Consider the following 25,285-nt stretch of genomic DNA (forward strand, 5'->3'; position numbering starts at 1 on the left):
AGTTTGCTGAAGAAATTAGCGTGTATTTTGTTTTGCCAACATTCAATTTCAATTGTTTGAATTAAGGCCACTGAGCCAGAGAATGCAAATCTTCGTTCATGTGTTCCTCGGTTTCTTTTATATTCTTAGCTGCGATGAACAGGACAGTATCATCCGCGAACAAATTAATGTCACAATATCGTAAAACCCGTCGCAGATCATTCATATATAAAACTAGCTAACCCGGCAAACTTCGTCCCGCCCATTTACTTGATTAATTCTCGAGTAATGCAGAAAATTGTGTTTTATTTGTATGGCAGCCACCCCTAAGAGAGGGGGGAGGGGTATCCAACCACCATAGAAACATTCATTGCACCCTAAAGTTTCCATATGCCTAATTTGGTTTAATTTGCTTGATTAATTCTCGAGTAATGCAAAAATTTGTGTTTCATTTGTACGGCAGCCCCCTCTAAGAGAGGGGGAAGGAGTATCTTATCACCATAGAAACATTTATTGCATCCTAAAACCTCCACATGCCAAATTTGGTTTCATTTGCTTGATTAATTCTCGAGTAATGCAGAAATTTGTGTTTCATTTGTATGGCAGCCCTCCCTTTGAGTGGGGGAAGGACTGTCTAACCATCATAGAAACATTTATTGCACCCTAAAACTTTCAGATGCCAACTTTGGTTTCGTTTGCTTGGTTAATTTCCGAGTAATGCAGAAATTTGTGTTTCATTTGTATGGCAGCCCCCCCTTAGAGAGGGAAAAAGAATCATAAAAACGAGTCTTTTGAGTCCTGTTGCACAAATAGCTTTCGAATCATTTGTACGACATTCCTACAATTCCATTGCGCTCCAATGTTTGTAACGATAAGGGCCTAGAAATTGTTTCAAAATCGGATTAAGTACCAGAAATACCGCAAATATAGCCTCTTTCGCATCGATATTCTCTTTCCATTTTGCTAACACCAGATTCAGAGCGGTTTCACAAGAGTGTCCCTCTCGATATCCCGACTGTTCCGGTATTAGCAAATTGTTGTTATCTACAAAATCAGCTGACCTTTCACAACAAGTTCTAACAGTCTTTCTAATATGTGCAATATGTTAATAGTGCGGTACTCTTCGGCTTTATCCATCCTATTAACTTTGGGGATTGGAATCACAAGGGATTCCTTCCAAACCTTTGGCACGTGCCCATATCGTAGAGATTCATTTATCAGGTCGAGCAGATCGTGTCCAATGACATGAAAACAATCTTGAATCACTTTTGCGTTGACATTATCGGTACTAGCCGATTTTTTCAATGAAAAACAAATGCCTTTCAAATCAGCAAAAGTGATAGGTGAAAACAATCTAGTCAGCAATTGATAATAACCGGCTGTATTATTTCGACAGGTTCACTAACCAACTCATTACTTTGGTTGATCAGTAGAACACTATTAACGAAATAACTGTTAAATTTATCTGCAATAATTTGGTCTGACTGTTCTTCTGACCCTCCGAAAATTATGGAACGCGGTATACTATTTTTAGAATTTAATAATATTTTTAATGTTTTCCATAGTCCTTTGCTATTATTTTGATGTTCATCGATTTTCCTCTGTATATGTTCACATCTAGTCTTTTTCAAGGGCTGTGAATATATGTTTCGCGCCAAAGTGTAAATATTCCAATCATTTTCTAAATTAGTCCTTATAAACTTTCTGTACTTTTTATCTCTTTTGCGTTTGAGACGCAGCAGATCAAAAGAGTACCAGCTGTTCGAATTTTTTAATTCAATATATTTTTCAACCACTAATTTATTGGTACACTCTCTCAGAATATCAGTCAGAACAGCTGCTTTATCATTCAGATGTCCCGTCATTGCTGCAAAATCCAGGCTTGTCTAAACAAGCTGAGACATGGCTCCTTTGGAATATCTATTCCAGTTTTTAATTTTTATTCTATTTCCATCACGGTCATCCTGTCCATTCTCAATGTAAACAAAAATTGTCTCATGATCAGTTACTTTGAATTTGGCGATCTATCAGAGTTCTACTACATTTAGATATTCTAGTAGCTTCGTTAACAGATTGTTTTAAATTAAAGTAATGTGATAATTGTTTCAATTGATTCGAATTTCGCACATTAAGCCAGTCAATGTTAAAGTCACCAGCAATTATATTTAACTTACCGCAATCATCAAAGCTTCCCCACCAGTTTTCTAAAATTTCTCGAAAGCGCTGGTCACTAGAACTGGGGGAATGATATAAAATTCCATAATTTGACATCTGCATGCCTCTTTCAACTGAAATAGTCAAGAACCAATTATTTTCAACAGCTTCGTTTAACCAAATGTTAAACTTAGTTTATTCTTTTGCATGAATTGCAACACCTCCAGTGTGTTTGGAGTGCGACAAGCAAAAAGCAACTTTATAACCAGGAATATTGTATTGTATTGTATTGTATCATCAATTATGTGAGTTTCAGAAAGAAAAACAATCTGAGAACGTATGTTTTCTACAAGATATCGCATTTCTGCGTAGTTTGTAGAAAGCCCAGCAATATTCAGATAAATTATTGCTAACTTCTTCTCACATATATTTTTTGACGTGGGACTAAACGCCCTTACTGCCTCGTTTTGATTGGCCTGCTTTACGGTTTCCCCAACACAGACTTAAAAACCAAACAGCCTTGGGGAAATCGGAATTGCAAATACATGAAAGTAGGGGGACTTTTGTTCTCTCCGAAATGTGTTCCCTAACACATACTTCAAAACCAAACAGCATTGGCGAAACCGACATTGCAAATACATGAAAGTAGGGGGAGCTTTTGTTCCCACCGAAATGTGTTTCCCTAACACAGACTTCAAATCCAAGGAGCGTGGGGAAGTTGGCATTGCAAATACATGCAAGTCGGGGGTATTTTTGTTTCAACTAGAGAAGGGCAAAACGGTTCACTTCAATGAACCGTTCAGTTACCAACCGTTCACTTGAGTGAACTAGTTCTTTTGAGCAGTTCACTCACTTTTTCGTACATTAGAGGAATATGCCAGAGCATGTATAAAAAAGTGTGAGATGTTATGTAGGACTGTTCTTTTCATTCATAAAATGCTGTTTGTTAGCAATAATTAGATGTCGGAATTTTGTTAAAAATATCTTAACAGAATAGAAAATCAAGCTGATTTTGAAATTTCGATTTAGTTTGAGTCGTGATTCATTCTTGTCAGCACAAATTAGCGTTGCGCTGCTTTTTTCAATGTTTTGCAATAACTGCTATAGCAAAACTGTACCAAAAACGCGAAAGACTTTCTCGAAATTATCGAGCATAATATGGTATAATATAAAAACATTTCATATCAGCGACATAAATTTTTATTTACTACTGAAAAATACTGTTTGAATCGTTTCGCTTTCAACTGTATTTTTTTATGGGGTAGATTTGCATATCTTACTAAATTATTTACCCTCAACTTAAAAATATGAAATTGAAACTTTATTTGATAAATCGTACACAGTTCGTTCTGAACTGGGTAAGCAGTTCATGTGAACTGTTGCCCAGTAAAAAAGAACGACCGTTTGTTCACTCTTTTTGGTGAACTAGTTCTTTTGAACAGTTCGTGAACGGTTTGCCCATCTCTAGTTCCAACTGAAATGTGTTTCCTTAACACAGACTTCAAATCCAAGGAGATTGGGACTGTCGTTCCGAATGAAATGTGTTTCCCTAACACAGACTTCAAATCCATGGAGCGAGGGGAAATTGGCATTGCAAATACATGCAAGTCGAGGGCATTTTTGTTCCGGCTAAAATATGTTTCCTCAACACAGGCTTCAAAACCAAGGTGTCTAGGAAAATTGGGATTGCAAATTCATGCAGGTCGAGAGTATTTTTGTTCCGACTGAAATCTGATTACCTATAAAGACTTCTAAACCAAGGTGTCTGGGGAAATCGGCATTGAAAATACATGCAAACTGCGAGTACTTTTGTACTCGCTTACCTTTGTACAGACAAGAATGCGTTTCCCTAATACGGTCTTCTAAACTTAGGTACCTGGTAAGATCGTGCAGACACTAGAGACATTGCATTTGTTCAAATTTTTTCTCACAACACAAATATATTGAATTCAATTGAATTCGGAAATTGTTTTATTCAATCAAAAATTTAATCAATACAAACAAATGATTACTAAGCTAAGGTAGTCCCACGTCAACCTTGCGGTAATATCATAGATATAACCCATCCATTTTTTTAAATTGCTATTTGGTTTGGAAAAAGTTACTTTTTTTCTTATCCAACAGTCTCCGATAGACAGGACACTGTGTGCTATAAGCTGGATGATTTATATCCAAATTCAGCTTCCGTTCCTTATTAAACTTGATACAATTTATGCATTTCAATTCATTTGATGAGCACTCAAATGTTTTATGTTTTTCATTACATCTTGAACATACTTGTTCTTTCTCGCAATCTGTACTCTTATGCCCGAATTCTCCACATTTGAAACAGCGCAACACATTAAAGGCCTCAACCACATTCATTAATTGTATTTTTTACATAACCAAACAACATTCTCGGCATTATGACAACCTGGACCACTATTATATGAATTGTTAGTAGCAAGACCTACACGATAAAAACGTGAATTGAGCACGAATTGATTGGGAAACATACAATACAGTAGCTGATAAATGACTATTATCGGTAAATGAAAAATAACTCATTATAGCATCCACTCACATTTTGAGCTAACGCCCGAATTTAGGCATAAAGATTGCTCGTTGCGTCGGGGAGGAAAGCGAGTGGTTAGTGCAATCGAAACAAAACATTCCCATTTTAAGCGTCAAATTACTTTTTTTTTATTATATTCACTCTTCATGTCTTAAGCAAGAAAATTGCTGTCTAAAGGTTTTTAACACAACAGATGCCACAATAACGATTTTGTGTAATATGCGTTTGAAAACTCCTCATGAATCGTTACATTTTTCGTAGAGTGACCCCCGTCCCCTATATAGAAATCAAAGACACAGTCCTATGTCAAAATGGAGAAAGTTACTATTAGTAATATCTTGACAAATATTGCGAATATTTTTGAAAACTGTGAGCCTTTTAATAGGAGACAACTTCCACAACTTCCAATGCCTAATACTTAACTGTAGTAAAAATAGTTATTATTTAATAATTCATCAAAGTTTGATGTGTAAATAGTCATAAAATAACGCCTCAGAAAAAATCTCATGCTCAGCATTTTACAGAATTACTAAAATTGTGAATATTGGATAGAATTATTCTTTAAAGTCTTGCTAGATGAGTCATTACTGATTTTGAACATCATTTTTTTCCCATTCGAAATTCAATATACTGGAAATAATCTCTTATTTACACTGAGTAGGGATGAGAATGGGTCAAGCACAAAATTGAATTCCATGCCAAATCGATATAGTGATTGTCAGATTTTCATGAAAATTGGTAGTTTTATTCCTCATCGTAAAATATTAGATCCGTATTTTTTTCATCAGGGTGGCCATTTCCATTTTATGGTGATCCGAAAAATCAACTTTTCCTCCTTTTTTTCAAAAATGACCTTTTTCAATAATTCAAAACTTTTGAACTACTGGACCGATTTAGATGATCGATATACCAAATTAAAACCAATGAGCTAGTTTTGTTTGAAAAATATTACACTTGAAAAAAAAACAGATTTTGTTTTCGTAATTATTGATTGTAATTGTTATTCACAGCTTACATGGTTTCGGAACTAAGGTCACCATTTTTTTTATATTTTTTCTTGAAAGCTGAGGTTTTTTCACATAACATATCCAAACATCAGAGAGGTGTTTTTTTCTTTTTCGAGTGATTTTTCAAAGCTAACATATTTTCAGTTTTCGTTCAATATCCCTATGCGATTGCAATTTGTATGCATATGTGGTATTTCATGTGGCTTCAAATTGGTATATCGATCATCTGGATCGGTCCGGTAGTTTAAGTTATGAATATAAAAAAGGTCATTGTTCCCGTTGGGCGCCCTGCTTTCTCAAGCGTTTCACGGTGTACCCGCAATTGAATCGCGTCTACTGTCAACGGCCGACGAACGGAAATCTGACAGCGGTGAAGAAAGAATAAAAATTCCATTATCCAGCAAGACATTAAGACGTTTAGTGAAAAGTGAATTTGATAGATGTTTATTAATTGAAATATTTCTAGAATTATATTGTTGCTGGAGGAATTTGTTTGCTACAAGGTACGGTGAATTTAGCATCAACTAATGCATTCTATTTACCCTATTTTCATCGCTAAATAGAAATAGAAGGGTGGTTAGGTCCACTAAATAGATCTCACGCGGAGATCATATTTGTACACCGAAAGTGTGAGTAATAGATATTGTAACATAACCACAATTTTATTAATATCAATATATTTGCAGCTAAAGCTGCGCAAAACTATAAAATTGATTTTGTGTGCTGCTGAGAAACCGGTGAAATACGAATTCCACTTCTTGGACCGAATTTTCCGTTCGCTCGCCGTAACAGTCATTTTTGGAAAAAAAGAGAAAAAATATTTTTCGGACCAGCGGTTAATTATGAAAAATCTTAACTCAATAACACAAAATAGCGCAGCTCTGAATTTTGGATATGTTATATAAAATAATCTTAGCCTTCAAGAAAAAAAAATAGCGCCCTTGGTCCCGAGACAATGTAAACTATTAAAAAAAATACAATCAATAATTACAACTCCAAAATCCAAAATTTCTGCAAGTATAATATTTTTTCGAAAAGAGACTAGCTAATTGGCTTTAATTTGATATGTCGATCATCTGAATCGGTGCAGTAGCTCAAAAGTTATGAGTTTTTAAAAAAGGTAATTTTTGGAAAAAATGAGATCTTTCGGACCACCCTAAAATGGAAATGATCATCCTAATGATAAAAATCAACGTATCAACGTATCAACGTATTTTTTTACATATTGGGTTGGGGAAAAAGAAATGTCGTATTTCTGATCGAAATTTGACGCTTTATTTAACATACTTAAAATTATCCAATTTAAGTCAAATATGCGCCGTTTTGTTCGCAAACTTGTTGCCATTTAGAAGGCAACTTCATTATCCCCCCCTTGTAAAACCCCCTCCTTATTTGCAAAAAAACTCAGACAGCCAGTTTTCGCAAGCCTCTTTTGAGACCACCTTAGTATCACCAAGAGCGTTTTGCATGGACCGGAAGAGATGATAATCACTCGGGGCTAGGTCCGGACTATACGGTGGGTGCAATATGACATCCCATCCGAGCTCCCGTAGCTTCTGGCGGGTCATCAAAGATGTGTGAGGCCGAGCGTTGTCCTGGTGGAAAACAACACCATTCCTATTGATCATTTCTGGCCGCTTCTGGTCAATCGCCTGCTTCAAACGGTCAAGCTGCTCACAGTAGAGAACCGAGTTGAGGGTCTGGCCATAGTTGAGCAGCTCATAATGGATGATTCCCTCCCAATCCCACCAAACACGCAGCAAAACCTTCCTGGCCTTCAATCCGGGCTTGGCGATGGTCACCGCGCTTCTACCACTTTTTTCGCTTTAGGTTGTCGTACGTGATCCACTTTTCATCACCAGTAACCATCTTCTTTAAAAATGGGTCGAGTTCGTTCCGTTTCAGCAGTGCATCGCAGGCGTTGATTCGGTCTAAAAGATTTTTTTGCGTCAACTCGCGTGGCGCCCGTACATCCAGCATTTTTGGAATCCAATCTTCTGCAAATGGTTCCAAATGGTTTTATGGTCTATACCCAGTTCCTGGCCAATAGAGCGAGTGCTCACATGCCGGTCTACTTGGATGATTTCAATTATCGATTTTATCGGTTTCAACGACGATTGGCCTACCAGTACGGGTTGTATCTTCGACAGCCACTACACCAGCACGAAATTGATCAAACCAACGCAGTGCTGTGCGAATCGTTACAGTGTCGGGTCCATAAACTACTCGATTTTTTCGACCGCCTTCGTTGCAGTTTTACCTCGCAGGTAGCGAAAAAGTAAAATATTTCTTGCTTGGTGGACTCCATCTTTGACGCGCTATAATTTGAGACTGAAAAGGACAATCAAAACACTGTCAAAACTACACTTGTAGCACAGATTGTCGTCTTTAAATAGCCGTATAGTATGACCCGATGCGATAAGTACAACACAATATATGTTTAAATGTTGCCATATATTGAAAATATACGTCATTTCTTTTTCCCCAACCCAATATTAAACATACGAAAAACATGCTACCATCAGTGGATCTTCTTAGGACGTATTTGCTGTTCTCATTTGGTAGCGGGCCGAGACTGGATGACGCAAGTGGCTGCTTTTTTTCAAAATTCACAGCGGATCGAATCGACCATGCATGGTTTTCTTTACGGCGGCTCGAGATCACCGCGTAGAATTTTGTCGATGTCGTTCGGGATGACCGCTCAAGATTTTGTCGATGGCGGATCGGGATGACCGCGTAAGATTTTGTCGATAGCAGATCGGGATGACCGCGCAAGATTTTATCGATAGTGGTCGGGATGATCGCGCAGCAGCTTCTGGATACGAAAGTGACCCTGTTGTTTTCGTATCACTCCAGGACATCCTTTGTGTAGTGGCACGAAGCTAGATCCGGTCAGAAGATCGTCGGGCCCTCGTGTTGTTCTAATAGAGGAAGCAGACGCTTCTGTACACACTCCTTGAAGTAGATCTGCCCGTTTACAGTCCCAGTAGTTACGAACGGCGCACTCCTGCCACATGAGCAGATCGCTTGCCAAATAATGTATTTCTAGACAAACTTTGAAAGTTTGACAGCGATTAAAATAAAATGCAAACAATACACTCCAAACTACTTCTATCTAAATTTTAAAGAGCAGGTTCCTAATGGGTAATTTTTTATAGCGTTTTTTCCGTGATGCAATCTGATGTGGGATGTTGAATGGCACCACATTTTAAGCTTTATTTTTTTTGGCCTACATAAATTTCGAAGTCTGCCTGGGTAAGCTGGCTATAATTGAGGACGCTATCAATTGAGTCATTATTCGGATACTATTCGAAGTATCCGACAGTTTAGTCGATAATTGGAACTTCAGACTGGCCCCTGCTAATCATTTCATACATTTTTCATGCAAAGAAAAAAATCCAACGAAATACAAACTTTATAAGAAAAATATTATGTCACCATAAACAGCTTATGAATTCTTCCGAAAATCATGATGCTGTTATGACCTAGATAACACGAAAACTCAACGATCCATGCTATCGTTTGCACGCACAACCAAATTGTCAGGACCTCCAGCGATCTGTACCAGGAAATACATAACGAAATTGGCCACAGATAACAGCTGTTGTTTTTAACTGCTTATTGGCGGTATCAATACAAGCCAATAATGTCATCCGTTCGATCGGCTGCGGGGCGTTCTTCATCTTTTTATGCTAATGGAGCGCTCCGGGAAATCGTATCAATTCAGTCGAGAAAAAACATCCTGTTTTATCTGTCAACAAACCAACAAACCTCTTCCAGATGTAATCGAAATCCATCGACTGTGGCAAAGTCGGCGCGTAACGGCAATATCGATTTGCTTACGGGCGTTTAAACCAACGCATCGCAACGAATCTTAGACAAATTGAAAGCGCAAGCAAACAAGCGAATAAATAATAACCTCTGAGAAAACCCGGTGTTTCAACGATTCGAGCTCATCCCATCCCCCGATCCGCGGATGTTGGGTGGAAAAGCGAGGGGGGATGTTTAATTTCCGTTCTATTGATATCTTGATTTATTCAAGAACGTATTTGTTCACACTTTTAACGATCCGAGCGTGTCTCTCTAGTTGGTCTCCCGTTGGAAGATTGAAATCACTGTGCATCGTTTATGGACAGGTTTTTTTTCTTCTCATAATCAAACTCAATAGTTGCATCGGGGCGAACGTAGAAATCTAAATTTGTCGATTCGCGCCATTGTGATTGATGGAGACGCACAGTTATTGATGGTGATTGCGGTTTATTTATACATATCTGTTTTTTTCTGCATTTCTGATATCGAATGTTTTGCGACCGATGGAAATTTTATTCCCCCGCAGACAAACACGGTGGAAAGAGGGATGTTTTGCAATCACAAGTCGTTGCATATTTGATTTTGCATGCATGATGTTATGAAAAATGAACAAACACGGGAAAAAACGTCCAACGATGTGAAGATACTCACCACTCATAAAGTTATAAATCACAGGATTGACAGCGCTGTTGGCATAGCAGAGCCAATGCGAAAACAGCGACATCACAGCCACGACGTCACTCTGACCGATATCGAACGTGTATCTACAATGGAAAATAAAAAGATTGACAATTCATTACGTTGATTACAAGCAAATTGATGTTTTGGTATGCTATTTTTATATTGAGTCAATAAAATGAACAAATGTCGTTCAACCACAACATTTTCGGATGGAAATTCAGAATAAATGAAGCCAAGGGATTGTTTTTTCCACTCAGCTCTATGTATGTGTACACAGAAAAGGAAATTTGAGTTGTTAACTAAAGTTAACATAATTTTTAGACGCGTTGTTGAATTTCAATCTAAGAAAAAAAAATCAATGAATTGTTTAGAAAGCGTAATAAACTGCATCATGGTATTCAACAAAATGATTGTTTGGTGCGTTGCGTACGATTGATATGGGTGCTTCAAAAAGGGTTGTTGACAAGTTGAAAAGATACGCAAACAAAATCAAATGTAAAGAAAATGAATGCTTTGACGTAAAACTACGTCTTTCAGGAAGGGTGTCAAATCAAAAAACAGGTCACGTTTTTGTGAAATAAAGTTAACGTTAATAGTAAGCCATCCGCGATTTGAAGCCACACCGTTTAGAGGCGAATGAACTGAAAAGTTTAAAGCCTCTCTAATTCAACATCATCATCATGAAGTCATCGAAGCAAAATGGTTGCCGCAGAGCGTCGAGCGGGAGAGGATTGTTTTCTTGTCGGGTGAAGGAGGAGTACAAAATATATTTCATGGAAGTATGCTTTCAAATTCCAGCAGGGTAAGTCTACTGAAGTAATAAAAAATTAAATAGCTAAATAGATATCACTGCATTACTCGGAAATTAATGAAACAAAGGAAACCAGATTTGGCATGTAGAGGTTTTTGGGGGCAATAAATGTTTCTATGGTAGTTAGACACTCCTCCCCCTCTCTAAGGGGGAGCAATGAACAGTTCTGCGATTGGACCCATGAACTTGCTCATAGTAAGAAAACGTGAATGTTTGAAGGTATTGATTTTTTTTTTTTGTAATGTCAATTTATTGTCAATTTATTTACAAGTATTCGATTTTTTTAATTTTCACCATTTAATTCATTTTGGAGAGCTGATAAATCTATTGCGCCCTCAGTGTCGTTTATAATTCTAATATAAGTAACCAGTAATTTCAAAACATTGATTCTCTGTGTTGTTTGCATGTGATTAAGAACAGGTCTCAAGAATTCATTAAACTCCAGCGTTCGCCAACCATTGGATATTTCACATGTTTTTTGCTGCATCAGTGTTCACGCCGCTGCTACTCGTTGACATTCGCTGAACTTGTGCTGCAGTGTTTCTGTTGTTCCGTTGCAATGTGTACAGATTCCATCGTCCGCCCGTCTTATAATATATGAAAGTCGTCGATGTGGTGTTTTCTCATTCACGAACATGAATAACTCTCCGCGCTGTGTTGACGTTAGTGCACACGAGGATATATTTCTCCATATTTTTCGCCAGTTCGCAGATGGCGAATTCGCCGCCACTTTTGGTGGATCTGTTGCCTCGATAGCAAGCCGATGAATTTGATCGGATGATGGGTTTCGAACTAAATGAGCGGGAAGTGTAGGAATCATTTGCGAAATATTTATTTATTTATTTATTTATTTCATATAGCTCATAAACTTAAGGCTGCTGCCTTTTATGTTCTAGGTTTCAATTGGTAAAAACAAAGTGCGTCGTATAATATTTGTTTCTTGGTATTGATTGTTTAAAATACGATTCTTTCTAATTATCTAAAGTGCTCATTGCAGTTTCTCTTGAATTTAATGGCAGAAGTGACGGTCTGTATATTGTGAGGTAATTGATTCCAGTAGGCAATTCCCCTGATAAAAAACGAATTTGAATAATGAGATGTCCTACATCTGTAGATGGAAAACTTCCTACCTCGCTGTGTTCTTAATGGTTTCATGATTTCGAGTAGATATGACGGACTCTGTTTTTTGAGTAGATTAAATATCAAATTAACAGCTCTCAATTTTCCAAAATTTATTAATGGGCATCCCAATAATGTATGTTGTAAATGTGAAACGTGGGAATAACGATTGATGTTATAAATATAACGAACGCAACAGTTCAATGCCACCTTCAGCCTACCTAAGGCATATGCAGAGGCCTGTGGAATAACGAAATCACATGAGATAAAGTGAGGGTATATTAGGCTTTTGAACAGTAGCAATTTAGTAGCAGGTCTGAGAAAAAAGGTCTTCATTTTCAACGATCGTAAAGAAGCATAGATCTTACCACACTGCTTCAATATATAGGTGTCCCATTCTAAATCCTGTTGAATTATGACTCCAAGGCTAGTGACTGTATCGTGATATGGCAAGAGATTTCCATTCAAGTAAACCGGGGGTTTACTGGAAATTTGATTTTGGGGTCGTGAAATGTATATAGCCTGTGATTTATCTGCATTCAACAGAAGTTTATTAGTTTCTGCCCACTTTGCGATCAGTGATAAGTTCCTATTTATTAATAACGAAGCATCTTGGTTCGATAAGCCGGAACAATCAAAATAAATTTGAACATCATCTGCGAAAAGGTGAACTCTGCAATTATTTAGATTGTTCGGAAGATCATTGATGTAGAGTGAGAAAAGCAAGGGTCCTAGCACAGACCCCTGTGGCACTCCGGATGTTACTGGTAATAGCTGTGAAAAAATGCTGTTACTTAGAACGGTTTGGAAACGATTCGACAAGTATGAGTTAATTAGCTGAACAGCATTACGATCGAAGCCAAATTGCAAACTCAGTTTTTGAAGCAAATTCTTATGCGACACTCTATCAAATGCTTTCGAAAAATCCAGCATAATGAGCACAACAGTACCAGAACCATCCAAAATTAAGCCTATGTCGTCACAGATTTTCATCATGGCCGTTTTAGTACTGTGCCCACTGCGGTAACCGGATTGTAATTTATAGATAAGATCGTTCTCAGTCACAAATGAATTAATTTGCGCTTTGACAATTGATTCAAAAGCCTTCGATATTGAACTTAAAATGCTTATTGGCCTTAAATTATTGAGACTAGCTCCTTGAGGTTTCTTTTTGAATGGAATAACCTTCGAGGTTTTCCAAATATCCGGGTAGGTCTTTGTTTTTATAATTTGGTTGTACAAAAAAGTAATGGGTTTGAGGATTAGAGGAAGAATTGATTTAATAAACTTGATGGGTATTTCATCTAGACCTACTGCATTAGAATCAATGGAATGAATTGCATTCACCACACTGTACTCTTCGATTAAGCGAAAGCCGAATGAATTTTCTATGACAGTTGATCTGTTGCAAGTAAAGCTGTCAGAAATCATTGAAAAATTGTCAATGAAAAAGTCGTTTATTTCATCTGGAGAGAATGTATTCACTGTGTCGGTGGTGGCTTTGCAAACCCCCAGAGACTTTAGGCGCATCCACATTTCCTTGGGCGCTTGATGTTGTGAAAAAATATCGTTATGATAATCCCTCTTTGCTGAGTTTATCATACTAGTGACTCTATTTCGTAATACTTTAAAAGTATTATGATGATTTTCAGATCTAGTTACTCTCCATTCACGGTAGGCAAGCTCCCTATCGATGATAGCTTTTGAGATGGCAGAAGTAAACCACGGGTTTATTCTCTTTTTCATTTTCATTGTTCTCATCGGCACACAATTTTCCAGCATGTTTTTCAAATATGAATTAAGGGTTCTGACTATATCGTTAGGATTATCATAGTTGTATAATAAATCCCAGTCAATCTGGTTAAACAGTGCAATAATTGAACCAGGATCAATGCGATTGTAATCACGGAAATAAATTTGTTGTTCCCTCACAACTGTGTTTACATCAACAGAGGCAAATAGTAGATCATGGTTTGACATGAAAGGTACACTAACCTGGTTAAACTTAATGAAATCTTCTGGAGTATTGGTCAAAAACAAATCAATTTGTGAAGATCCAGTGTTGAAGAAATGAGTTGGTTCAATACCTACCGATTCTAGCGCAAAATTAGCCATGGCATTTTCAAAACGTTTAGTTTTATTAGATAATCTGTTCAAAAGGTTGGTATTGAAATCACCCATTAATATTATTCTGGAGTACTGATATCTTAAATCGCTCAGAATATCGGTCATCTGTTGTGAACAATCGCAGTCCGGTGGATTGTAGAAAAAACCGAAAAGAATCTTTTCCTCGTTTATGTCGATTTCGATCAGTATGAACTCAGTGTTGTGCTCCCCTGTATCATTTTGAGATACCTTAAGAATTTTATACTTGATCGATTCCTTTACGTATACTAGTACTCCTCAGGCAAGGAAGCTCTGTTGGTGGAATTTGTATGTTCGGAAAAAGATATGATTTGTAGAAGGGAATGACTTCGATCTCCTTGAGATGACGACTAATCAATAACGCTTTACACATTAACGCCGGTAGTTGCAATCTTAATCCTCCATTCTCACGATTACGGGCAAGTTGCTGCATGGGAATACGCTCTGGAATTCTATTCCATATGAACGTACCCATTTTTGATGTGATTCTTGCTATATGTACTCCATTTGGCGATAAAATGGACGAAAGATACCAGATTTTGGAAGTGATGAATGTGTTGAGAAGTGTTGCTTTCTGATGCAAGGTTAGTGAGCGCATTGAATGGAGCCATATTTGTTGTGAAAATTTGCTCACTACTTCATCCCAGTTGACTGTTATCATGCGACGAATAGAATTCGCATAGGTAATACCTAAAATCTTTAATGTATCTACCGTTTGCAGCCATGGGATTGTCATTGCATTTCGTACCATGACACCTATATCAATGGCTTTTGTTTTCGCCCAATTCAGTCTTGCGCCGGAGACTTGTTCATATTGCATGAACAGTTCTCTTATACGTTCGATTTTGCTCACTGATGTTGCGATGAGACTGATATCATCAGCATAAGCGACAACGATGTCATTCTCGCACACCCGTTCTAGTTTAGTCACCAACGGGTGTAAATAGAGTACGAATAGGTGCATGGATAGCGGGTCTCCTTGCCGAACCGATCGCTGGATAGGAAAAGCTTCAGATAGGTGTCCGTTTATCAACAAACGCGATGATGCCAAACAACCAATACGAGAGAGCAAGTTGACCAGCCTCGGGTTGAAGCCGAGCGAGCACATGGTGTGATAGAGAAATTGTCGATCCACACGATCGAATGCGTGGTCGAGATCGAAGGAAATGAGTTTACCTTGCTGTTTGTTTACTTTCATTCGAGCTATACGGTCTTTCAACGCAAGCACCGCTTGGAAGATATTCCGATTTGCGTTTGCACATTTTTGGCTCTCACTGAGAACTCCGTTGTCACTCATCACTCTTTCTATCCGAGCTTTTAGAATACGAGAAAGAATTTTGTAGTCGTAATTCAGCAGCGAAATCGGTCTGTATGATCGAACTGACTCGTCTGCATGTTTTTTCTTAACCAGCACAATTACACCGTCGACGAATTCGGAGGGGAAATTTCCAGCGAGCGCCTCGTTCAGAATCAGATTCATCTCTTTATGGATCACATCGAAAGTGCGAAGGTAAAACTCCTTTGGTAATCCGTCCGGACCAGGAGATTTTTTCGACGCGCTTGTTCTGATTGCCGTAAATATTTCGGTTGTGTTAATTTCATCCATGACGATCCCATTCACTTCGTCATATTCTGGAATGATTCGCTCGCATTCAAACGTATCGTTCTCCATGACATCGCTCTCGGCATACAAATGCTCAAAGTATCGAATCAGATGGGTCCGTATTTCTTCGGAATTATGTATGAGTTCGTTTCTCTCGTCACGTAGCTTGGTGATCGCAGTTTTTCTTCTTCTTCTTTCTCCTAATTGGAATGTGGTTATCGGCTCTCCGGCGATGTGAGTCTCGTTTATTCGCAAAAACATTTGTGTAAATCTACGTTGGTGTGCAAGCATCTCTTTTTTAATTCGGTTGATAGTCATTAGCATGTCAGGGTTTTGCCAGTAGCCATCGTAGGCTTGTCGTAGCAAGTTGTAGTAACGTTGCTGTTCTTGATGAAAACAGTCGTATGCCTGTTTGGACTTCCACCGAAAAAATGTTGCGATCTTCGTTTTAGCATATGAAAGCCACCACTGCATCCATGAGGTGTAGTGTCTTCTTTGAAAAGTCCAATACTGCCATTTTATGCTAAATTCAGCAATGTTCTCGTCTGTAAGTAAATGCGGACGAAGATACCAGTATCCTCGACCATGTTCTTCGCCAAGATGAGGCAAGCATAACCGCACCAATAGAGCTTTATGGTCACTGAAGGAACAAACATGTGTTTCTGCGGATCTTAGCATTTCTCGTAGTACCCGGCTAACGTATACACGATCTAATCTAGATGACGAATTGTGAGTAAGATATGTATACCCGGGAGTGTTCGGATGCAGGTTCTCCCATGCATCATGTAGTTGTAGTTGTTGTACCGTTGCTCGGAGAGCCGGACTCGCATTTTGACCAGTAGTATCACATGGTCGTAAGACACAATTGAAATCACCGGCCAGTATGATGTGTTCGGTGTGATGACGAAGATGGTATGCGACGGCATTATTGTAGAAATACTCTCTGTCCGAGCGCAGGGCGGTGCCTGATGGGGCATATATGTTACAGAGAGTAGTATTATGAACTCTCAATGTGATTATTCGTCCATCAAGGCTCTTCTCTACGTGAGAGAAAACGATATGGTCCTTGAGAGCAATCGCTGTACCTCTTCTGGTTTGATCTACATTGCATATGATATTGTAGCCGGGTAGACTTAGATTCTCGTTTTCTACCTCTTGCAGAAAAACGATATCTAAATCGAGCATTCGAACGAAGTTTTTGAGAGCATCCAACTTCGTCGCGTTCGTGATGGTGTTAATGTTTATTGTGGCGAGGTTATAGTTCGTGTACTGAGTCATGATTTACTTTCTCCAAGATGCGAGTCATCGCTATCGTCTTGACGCATTTTTTTGCTCTGCTGGCGTTCTCTCATTTTTCCGCTTCTCAAAGAGGTCGACGACCCATCGGTATCGTGTTCTTCAGCACTCTCTGTTGTTGTTGCTATTTTACGAGACTTGTCAACACTAGAGAGTTGTCTCGGGGCATTCACCCCTTCATCTCGTTTTGAAGCGTCTGCTGAAGGTGGTGGCGGTATTGGTGGACTTTGTACCCTATGTACGTCAGCTATTATTCTGCTGTTCTGCTGTTCCGCTGGTTTTGATGTGGAGATATTTGTTTGTTTTGTTGCCGCTTGTTTTGAGCTCACAGATGCTTTGTGAGTCATTATTTTCGGCCGTGAAACGTTCTGTTTTGCTGCGCTTCGAGCTACACTCGCGTACGAATGTTGATCCGCCGACAATTTTTGTACTAACAACTTCTTATTCCCTATGCACGTAATACCATTGTGTATATATTCCCCACAGTGTCGACAGGTTTGCTTCTGTCCATGGTATGCTACTATCGTCGCTTCTCCATCAATGGAGATGAGAGATGGGATATTTTTTTTAATTATCATTTTCGCGACTCGCACTCCTGACGGTAATCCAGCTAACGGATAACGACTGTCCCACAGTTCTTCATGGATAGAAACGACCTCACCAAAGTCGTTTAAGAAATCGATTATGTGTTTATCAGTGACGTCTATTGAAAGGTCGAACAACTTTACCTCCACTGTACCATCGACCATCGTGATTCGTAGACTATATTGCTGATCATCTACAGATATCACGTGCTTATTATCATGTTCTTCTACAACTTTCAGTGCTATTGAAAGGTCGATAGTCGTGACAAAAACACATCCGTTGTGTTTGCTACAATGGACCCTTTCCAATTCTTCAGGCTTTAAGCCCAATTTGTTCTTGATGAATCCGTGTACGTCGACGAAAGATGGTTTCTTTGGGATGGCCGCATAATCAATGCGAAATGTATTTTTACGACGAAACATCGCACTTTGCTTCTCATCCACCGCAAGCAAGACGCGAACGACTGTTTATCGCGATATCCAAACTCAAATACGAGGAAAAAAAACTAGAATAGCCCGTGAACGACTTCCGAAAACATGCGCTAAAGAAAATCCGTCTGCACGGCTCGGAAGATGAGCACTAACTATGCAGGACTAATAACAGTGCAGGACTAATAACAGTCAGTAACAAAAAACTAATTTTGGGCGGGACGAAGTTTGCCGGGTCAGCTAGTATATAAATAAAAATGGATCGCTGCCTTTATTCTATCATATTTTCTGTATCAAACATTTATTCCATGTAACGGAGAAACATATTATTTGCAAGTGGTTGAAAAATCTTGAACGAGAATTGTGTCTGAAAATAATCTGATTTTATAATGACGAGTTTTGGTAGAAGTACTAGGAATTTTATAGTAAAAGGTAATTTTGAAGGGTAGATCAATCAATGAACAGTTTTGCGATTGGACCCATTAACGTGCGCTTAATAAGAAAACGTGGATGTGATAAGGAAAAATAAATTTTAGGCGAGACGAAGTTTTCCGGGTCAGCTAGTTAAAAATATAAAGCAGCGAAAATTATCTGCGGAATAGTTACGTTCTTTTATTACTAGCAAGCATACACTGATAATGTTCACTCATGGACGACGAACCATACGTGAAGATGTGCTTATGACAGGCATCAGACTATTTAAATTTAAAAGAAGTTCGTTCGTTCTCGCTGTTGAACGTACTGTTAAATTTTAATCTGGTAAAATATTTGCAGTTGCAAATTGGACAAAGGACTTGAACATGTACATGAAGACACGCAAAAATTTGCGAACCTCTGAACCGTGGCAACGGAATGGATTTCGTCAAATGAAATTGCTCAACCGAGAAACATTGCGCTATCAGCAAGTGAAAGTTGAAGAAGTGACAAGTGTCAAAGATACTGGAAAGTTAAATGCTGACCAATAAATTGTCTGGGGCATAAAACGAAACTGAATCCAAAACTTTTAAACGTGTCTTAATTGGTTATAGAAAATTTATAGAGAAAATCAAATGGAACAAAAAATGGAAAAATACGACAATTGCGAACGAATGCTTCTTCGTCTTCTTTCATTTCAATGACACAACAGTTTTGGGAGAAAAAATCTTAGCTGTTATTCTGGGAAAATCAGTCTTTTCTATATGAAATGCAAGAAAACATAGTTTATTTTTCAAAATTTTCACCATGTATGAAAATATAGTAGAGCCCCTATTATCCGCGGAATTTGGTGGCAAAGTCAACGGACATATTATTTCCGCTTAGAGCTCCGGTACCATTAACTGAGTCCAAAGATCAGAAATCGTAAACAAGGATGACAGAGAAGTTTTGTATTCCTAAACTAAATAGTTGTTCTGTGCCACACCTATTTGTTTTCAAGATTTGATGATTAGTTTTCCACATTTGTTACTCGGTTCATGAACCGGAAGAGGTAGGAAAGCTTCCACAAAATAGTTACCGATTCATCCAGGCTGTGTCGTATCTCTGGTACATTGAATGTTCTTCGTTTTCCCAATTATCATCAATGGGAAATTATGAGTATCAGAAATATACAAACATTGTATGAAAATTACCCGGTTTTGTCAGTTTTGATTTCTGCAAAGCTTCTCTATTCCAGAGGTGCTAATGTAACGTTTGAACAAATAAACCAAATTCGTCGCAATTATATATTCGATCAACAGTCAACTCTGGTTTTTCACATCTTGATACTATTCATTGCCAGAAAATCAACCGAAAATTTTTCGCCACTTAGGGGAAATGGGGGTAAAACGGACATGTTAAGAAGAACTTCAATTGTATCTTTGGAATCTGATGTTTCCCAAAACTTAAAAGCAGTTTCTTAGAGCTTGCAGTGGTTTTCGAAATAATTGGCTAAATGTTTTACAAAGATGTGTTTTCTATGTTTTCTTACTGAAATTAAAACAAGCCAAAAAGTAGAACATTTTTATCGATGCGGGTATGATGGAAATGTTGTGGGGGAATATGGACAGTAGAGTGGCAATGATTTTTTTCCATACATCATTCCATTTCATCATCGAATTTCAAAACCATGTACATTTTGTTTATTAACCCAAAAAAATTAACTGTGTAAAGTTTCAGTTCAATCGGACATGATTTAGGGGTACCTCAAGCGCTCAAAGTTTTGATTTTTTGATCATCGAAAATCTTCCAAGGGGAGAGTAAAGGAAATTTGGAAAATCGAAAACTTTTTTTTTCGATGCCAAATGACTTGAAAATGCATGAAACCCCGAGATCTGGTGTCCTCCCGAAAACAAATTTTTGGCCGAATCGACCTGGAGGAGGAATGGAAAACAAAAATAATTATCGAATTTATAGAACCGACCATGCACTCAAAGTTTTGATATTTTAAGTTTTTTTAAGTCCCGAAAAGTCGATTTTCGGCCAAATTTTTTTTTCTAGATAACACCAGATCTCGACGTCTTATGCATTTTTAGGTCATTTGGCATCGAAAAAAAATCGATTTTCCAAATTTCCCTTATTTTTTTTTCTCCTTGGATATTTTGGAGGATCAAAAAACCATTCTGCGCCTTGATGCACCCCTAAATCATGTCCGATTGAATTGAAATTTCGCACTGGCCATTTTTTAGGCCAATAAACAAAATGGACATGGTCGGTTTTTGAAATTTGACATGACCATTTTTGCTGCCACCCTAGTGTACAGTTTCCGGGCCCGTGACTGTCCCACCTTATTTTGCCGTTCGTCACGATTTGGGGCTTTCTGCACTTTGTATGTATGCCGTCCTTCTCGGTCCTTGATTCTCTGAACGAAAGACTTGGACCGATTCAACTTTTTGGCCACATCTCCGATTGAAGCATTGTGATTCCGCTGAAACGCTTTCACGCAGATCACGCTTGTGATCCTGATCGCTAATAGGACATCCATTCTGACTGCATTTCTCCTTCCGTTCGATGCTCAGAGTTTCGTAGTAAAGTTTAATGACGCGACTAACCGTTGACTGCACGATTTCGAGTTGTTTTCCGATGTACCGATGAGAGAGTTGAGAATTTTCCAGGTGCAGAATCAATTCGCGACGTTGCTTTTCAGGTGACGCCATTTTTTCCAATTTTCGAAAAACTGATAGCGATAAAACACATTGTAAACAATATACAGGTCAGACTCGATTATATATATAATCGCAATTTCACTTTCAACGTTAATTTTTGAATTCAATACATAATCGAATCACAAAAAAGCTATTTTTCTATTAATGTTTGACATTCATACGTTAATGAAAAAATTGTTTTCTTGAGATTCGATTATGTATAGGATTTGAAAATAATTGTTGAAAAAAAAGGTCGACTATATATAATCGAGTCCGACCTGTACTCTAAACTAATTCTACCCAAATTTTCAAGAGAAAATACCCAATGGATATTTTTCTATAGTGTTTTCCACGTTATTTAATTTGATATGGGACACCATTTAACACTAGGTTTACGAGACGCGTCATTTTGACGTATTTCGAATTTTATTAGGAAAATTACAAAAATCGTTAGCATTTTTATTTTACTTTTGTCCATTGATCGTGTTAATTATATGTATATTTTCCTCGATCAATGGATAAAAGCCATTACAAGTGTGAAACTAAAATGCAAACGATTTTTGTAATCGTCATTCTAATTGCGTCAATATGACGCCTCTCGTAAACCTAGTGTTTACGAGAGGCGTCATTGTAATCTCTTAGTAATTGATGATGAAACCATTGATCGCGTTCGGGAGATTGAATATCTTGGCGTGATTATTGATGACAAACTCAAGCTCAACACTCCCATTGACAATGTCATCAAGGGAGGTCTTCGTAGCCTAATAGGTTGCGTGTCCACTACTAAGCGAAAGATCATCAGCTCATAACTCAGGGCCCTGAATTGACCATCTTTGTATGTTATTCTAGCTACAACGTTCACGCAACAAACTTTATGTGACGGCACTTCCAGTCCCTTACCGTTCACATTTTCGGTCTGCTGCATCGGTAATTGGTACTATTAATAACACAACAATGGAAGTCTCATATCAACAGTCTCGCTGTGTTTGGTAACTTTGAACATTCGAAAAATAGGAATATTCTAACGTCGGAAAAAGGTGACTTGTGTATCGATAGAATAGGAATACTCTTACGCCAAAAATGGGTACTGTGTAAACTGTGTATATCATGTTAAATTTCAAAAACCGATCATAAACATTTTGTTTATTGGCCCAAAAAAATGACCTGTGCAAAGTTTCAGCTCAATCGGACATGATTTAGGGGTGCCTCAAAGCGTCGATTTTTTTGATCCTCGAAAATCTTCCAACGGGGAGAGTAAAGGAAATTTGGAAAATCGGATTTTTTATTCATACATTTTTTTTCCATACATCCACGTTTTTTTCCATACATCCATTGCCACCCTACTGTACACCCAGATTTTGATGAAGCCTCATTGTCTCATCATGGATGATGAGACTTACGTCAAGGCGAACTTCCGGCAGTTTCCAGGGCTACTGTTCTTCAACGCCCAGCACAAGTTAGAAGTTTCGGAGGAAGTGAGAAAACAGAAACATTCAAAGTTTGCCAGGAATTACGTGATTTAGCGTGCGATATGCTCATATGGCAAACGAAGTTTGTTATTCATAACTACCGGAACTATAAACAGGCAGATCTATCTCGACGAGTATCTACAGCAGCGTCTGCTTCCTCTGTTGGAGCAACACGAGGGCCCTAGGGTTCTTCTGACCGGATCTAGCTGCGTGCCATTATTCAAAGGATCTTCTGGAGTTGTACGACACCAACGGGGTCTATTTCGTACCTAATGACATGAACCCCCCAAACGCACCGAAACTAAAACCCATCGGAAAATACTGGGCTGTTAATGAAGCAGGCAGAACGGAAGCATCCCAAGAAGGTCAAATCTGGGAAAGACATGAAGAAAAAGTGAGTTTTCGTATAGAAGAAGCTACAGCCAGATGTTGTACAGAACCTTATGATTGTAGTTAGGAGTAAGGTACGGTAAAATTATATGATAAAACAAACGAAACATGTGGGTTAAGAAATAATTGCAGTCTAAGTAAAACTCTGCTTTCGACTCACTTATTGGAGTTTGCATACTTTCTCTTGATGATGAATAGTTAAGCTTAGTTGCTATCTATCCTGTTTTTTAATTATGAACAGAAACATGGAACGTGTGCGATACCAGCCCACACGATAGACACAGTTACATTTTAGAATTGATTGTGCCTCTTTCTTTCACACGTTTTTTTCCTTATTGAACGCCACTTAAAATATCTGAAACGTCCACTTAAAATTCCAACCACAATCGCATTGTTTCCGTGAAGAGCAAGAGTTCATTCGGAGCCAATGTTTGAAGAAAGGATCGTAACAGACCGAACCACCAACTTCCAGTGTTTGAATGTAAGTCGCATCTAATAAATTGACATCCTTGTATTATCAGTAAATATAAAATTTAGAGCCTGGCATTCCAAGAGAAAAAACTAATGTGATTTCAAAATTAGTTAAGCACTGTTCCAGCGGCAGTATGATTAATTTTGCCTCACCTGTTGAGAAAGAGGACGAATGCTATTCGAATTCATACCAAAACTGAACTGAACAGAACGAGGGTAAACAAGTGTGATTACCGTGTACCCAAACAGGTGTTCTACGCTCTCAAAAGCTCTCCCGAACATTGGCACGATGGTGCTAGTGACACGAGAATCCGAGAAACAAGTAGAGGTTGAAATTGAACGCTATCTCCGGCTAACGAAAACAGATGACAATTATCTTTGCGGACCGTTCCGGGCTGTCCCACGTCCAACAGTTTATTTAACAACTCGCACGTGTCAAATTTCTCGACAAAAGGTCAAATGGTTCCAATTCAAACGGATTATTCCTCCTGTGCACCTTATCAGTAGTTTAGCAAATTGTTAGCACGATGCGTATCGGGATGATAAAGGACCAGAACATCGACGGGATAATAGTCCCCGTTAGGAATCCTTAGACCGGCAAGGAGAAAAGAATTCATTTGCAGGATAGAGAATAATTTTTTATGTGAAGGCGAAACGAAATGGGAGCCGCTCGATTGCGGTAGAGTACTGACTGGCACGCCGGGGGGATTAGGGATACTTCTTCGTTGAAGAGGAACTTTTCCCGAAGCAATCCCGATGATGGCTCTGGAAATAACGGAAATGGTTCACTCAACTAAATTTAGGTTTTGGTACATTGTGTGGGAAGAGTCAGCAAAGTGTTTTTTTTTCTCGGGCAGATTGTTAGCCTAGAGTGAATGTTGTTTCAAAAGGTTGAACATCACAAAGGTTTGACAGGTTAATTTAAATTTTGTACCTCTAATAAAACTGGATCAATATGTGAATATGTATGTATGAATTCCCTGAAATTATTATCAATATGAAATTAGGATTTGCATCTCAACATGAAGTTCCATTTCATTGGGATGTAAAATAATTTAAACAAATAAACGGTAGTTGAGATGATCGGATGGTGCATTAACAAACCAGCAAAATTTGTTCCGTCACTATTACTCATTTCATATGTGATCCAAATGAGTTTTTTTCGGCAAGGTCATAAAATCCACCATTATGGTCATTTTAATCTCATACATTCACATGAGAGCACGCCTTCGCAGCTGTGCTCAATAAATTCCGATATGAAAAGATAAAGATAAAGTACAAGAACTGTTCGTTACACCATCTTGGCAGATGCTGACACGGGTTTTTCCAAACATCCTATTCTTGAGTCAGACTTAAGGCAGTTTATTTATTCCAACACTTTTAGCGGCAGGTGTGCAAAAGATGTTGAAGCTAAAGAAAATAGCATCCTCGAGCAATGAAACTTCCCCGACTATATAGTATGAAAAGACGATAGTATGTCATCGGCAAAAGTTGTCGCAGTAACTAAAGTAAATTTGCATCGTCTTGCCGGAAAGACACAGGCAGCGGCAGCATCTGTAGACGGAAACAATAACTTTTCGTGTTTCATTGAAAGGCTTTGTGACGCCAGGGTTTGTTAGTCCTGCATCTGGGAAGGAGCGAATGGAGAAATGTATGTTTTGCGAAAGAAGATGGTTTACTGTAGA

At 38.3% G+C, this 25,285-nt stretch overlaps 1 protein-coding gene across 7 annotated transcripts in view; it reads right to left on the reverse strand.

Annotated features, from left to right (window-relative positions):
• The window catches only part of LOC129767479 (orexin/Hypocretin receptor type 1-like), a 430,709-nt gene that overhangs the window by 24,669 nt on the left and 380,755 nt on the right, over positions 1–25,285 (reverse strand). For all 7 annotated transcript variants that reach the window (XM_055768444.1, XM_055768441.1, XM_055768442.1 and 4 more), the window contains one exon: positions 10,156–10,268. In XM_055768444.1, coding sequence (XP_055624419.1) covers positions 10,156–10,268 — 113 coding nt within the window. The remainder of the gene's footprint in view (positions 1–10,155; positions 10,269–25,285) is intronic.

This window comes from Toxorhynchites rutilus, chromosome 2, assembly GCF_029784135.1.
Source record: "Toxorhynchites rutilus septentrionalis strain SRP chromosome 2, ASM2978413v1, whole genome shotgun sequence".
Taxonomy (NCBI): Eukaryota; Metazoa; Arthropoda; class Insecta; order Diptera; family Culicidae; genus Toxorhynchites; species Toxorhynchites rutilus.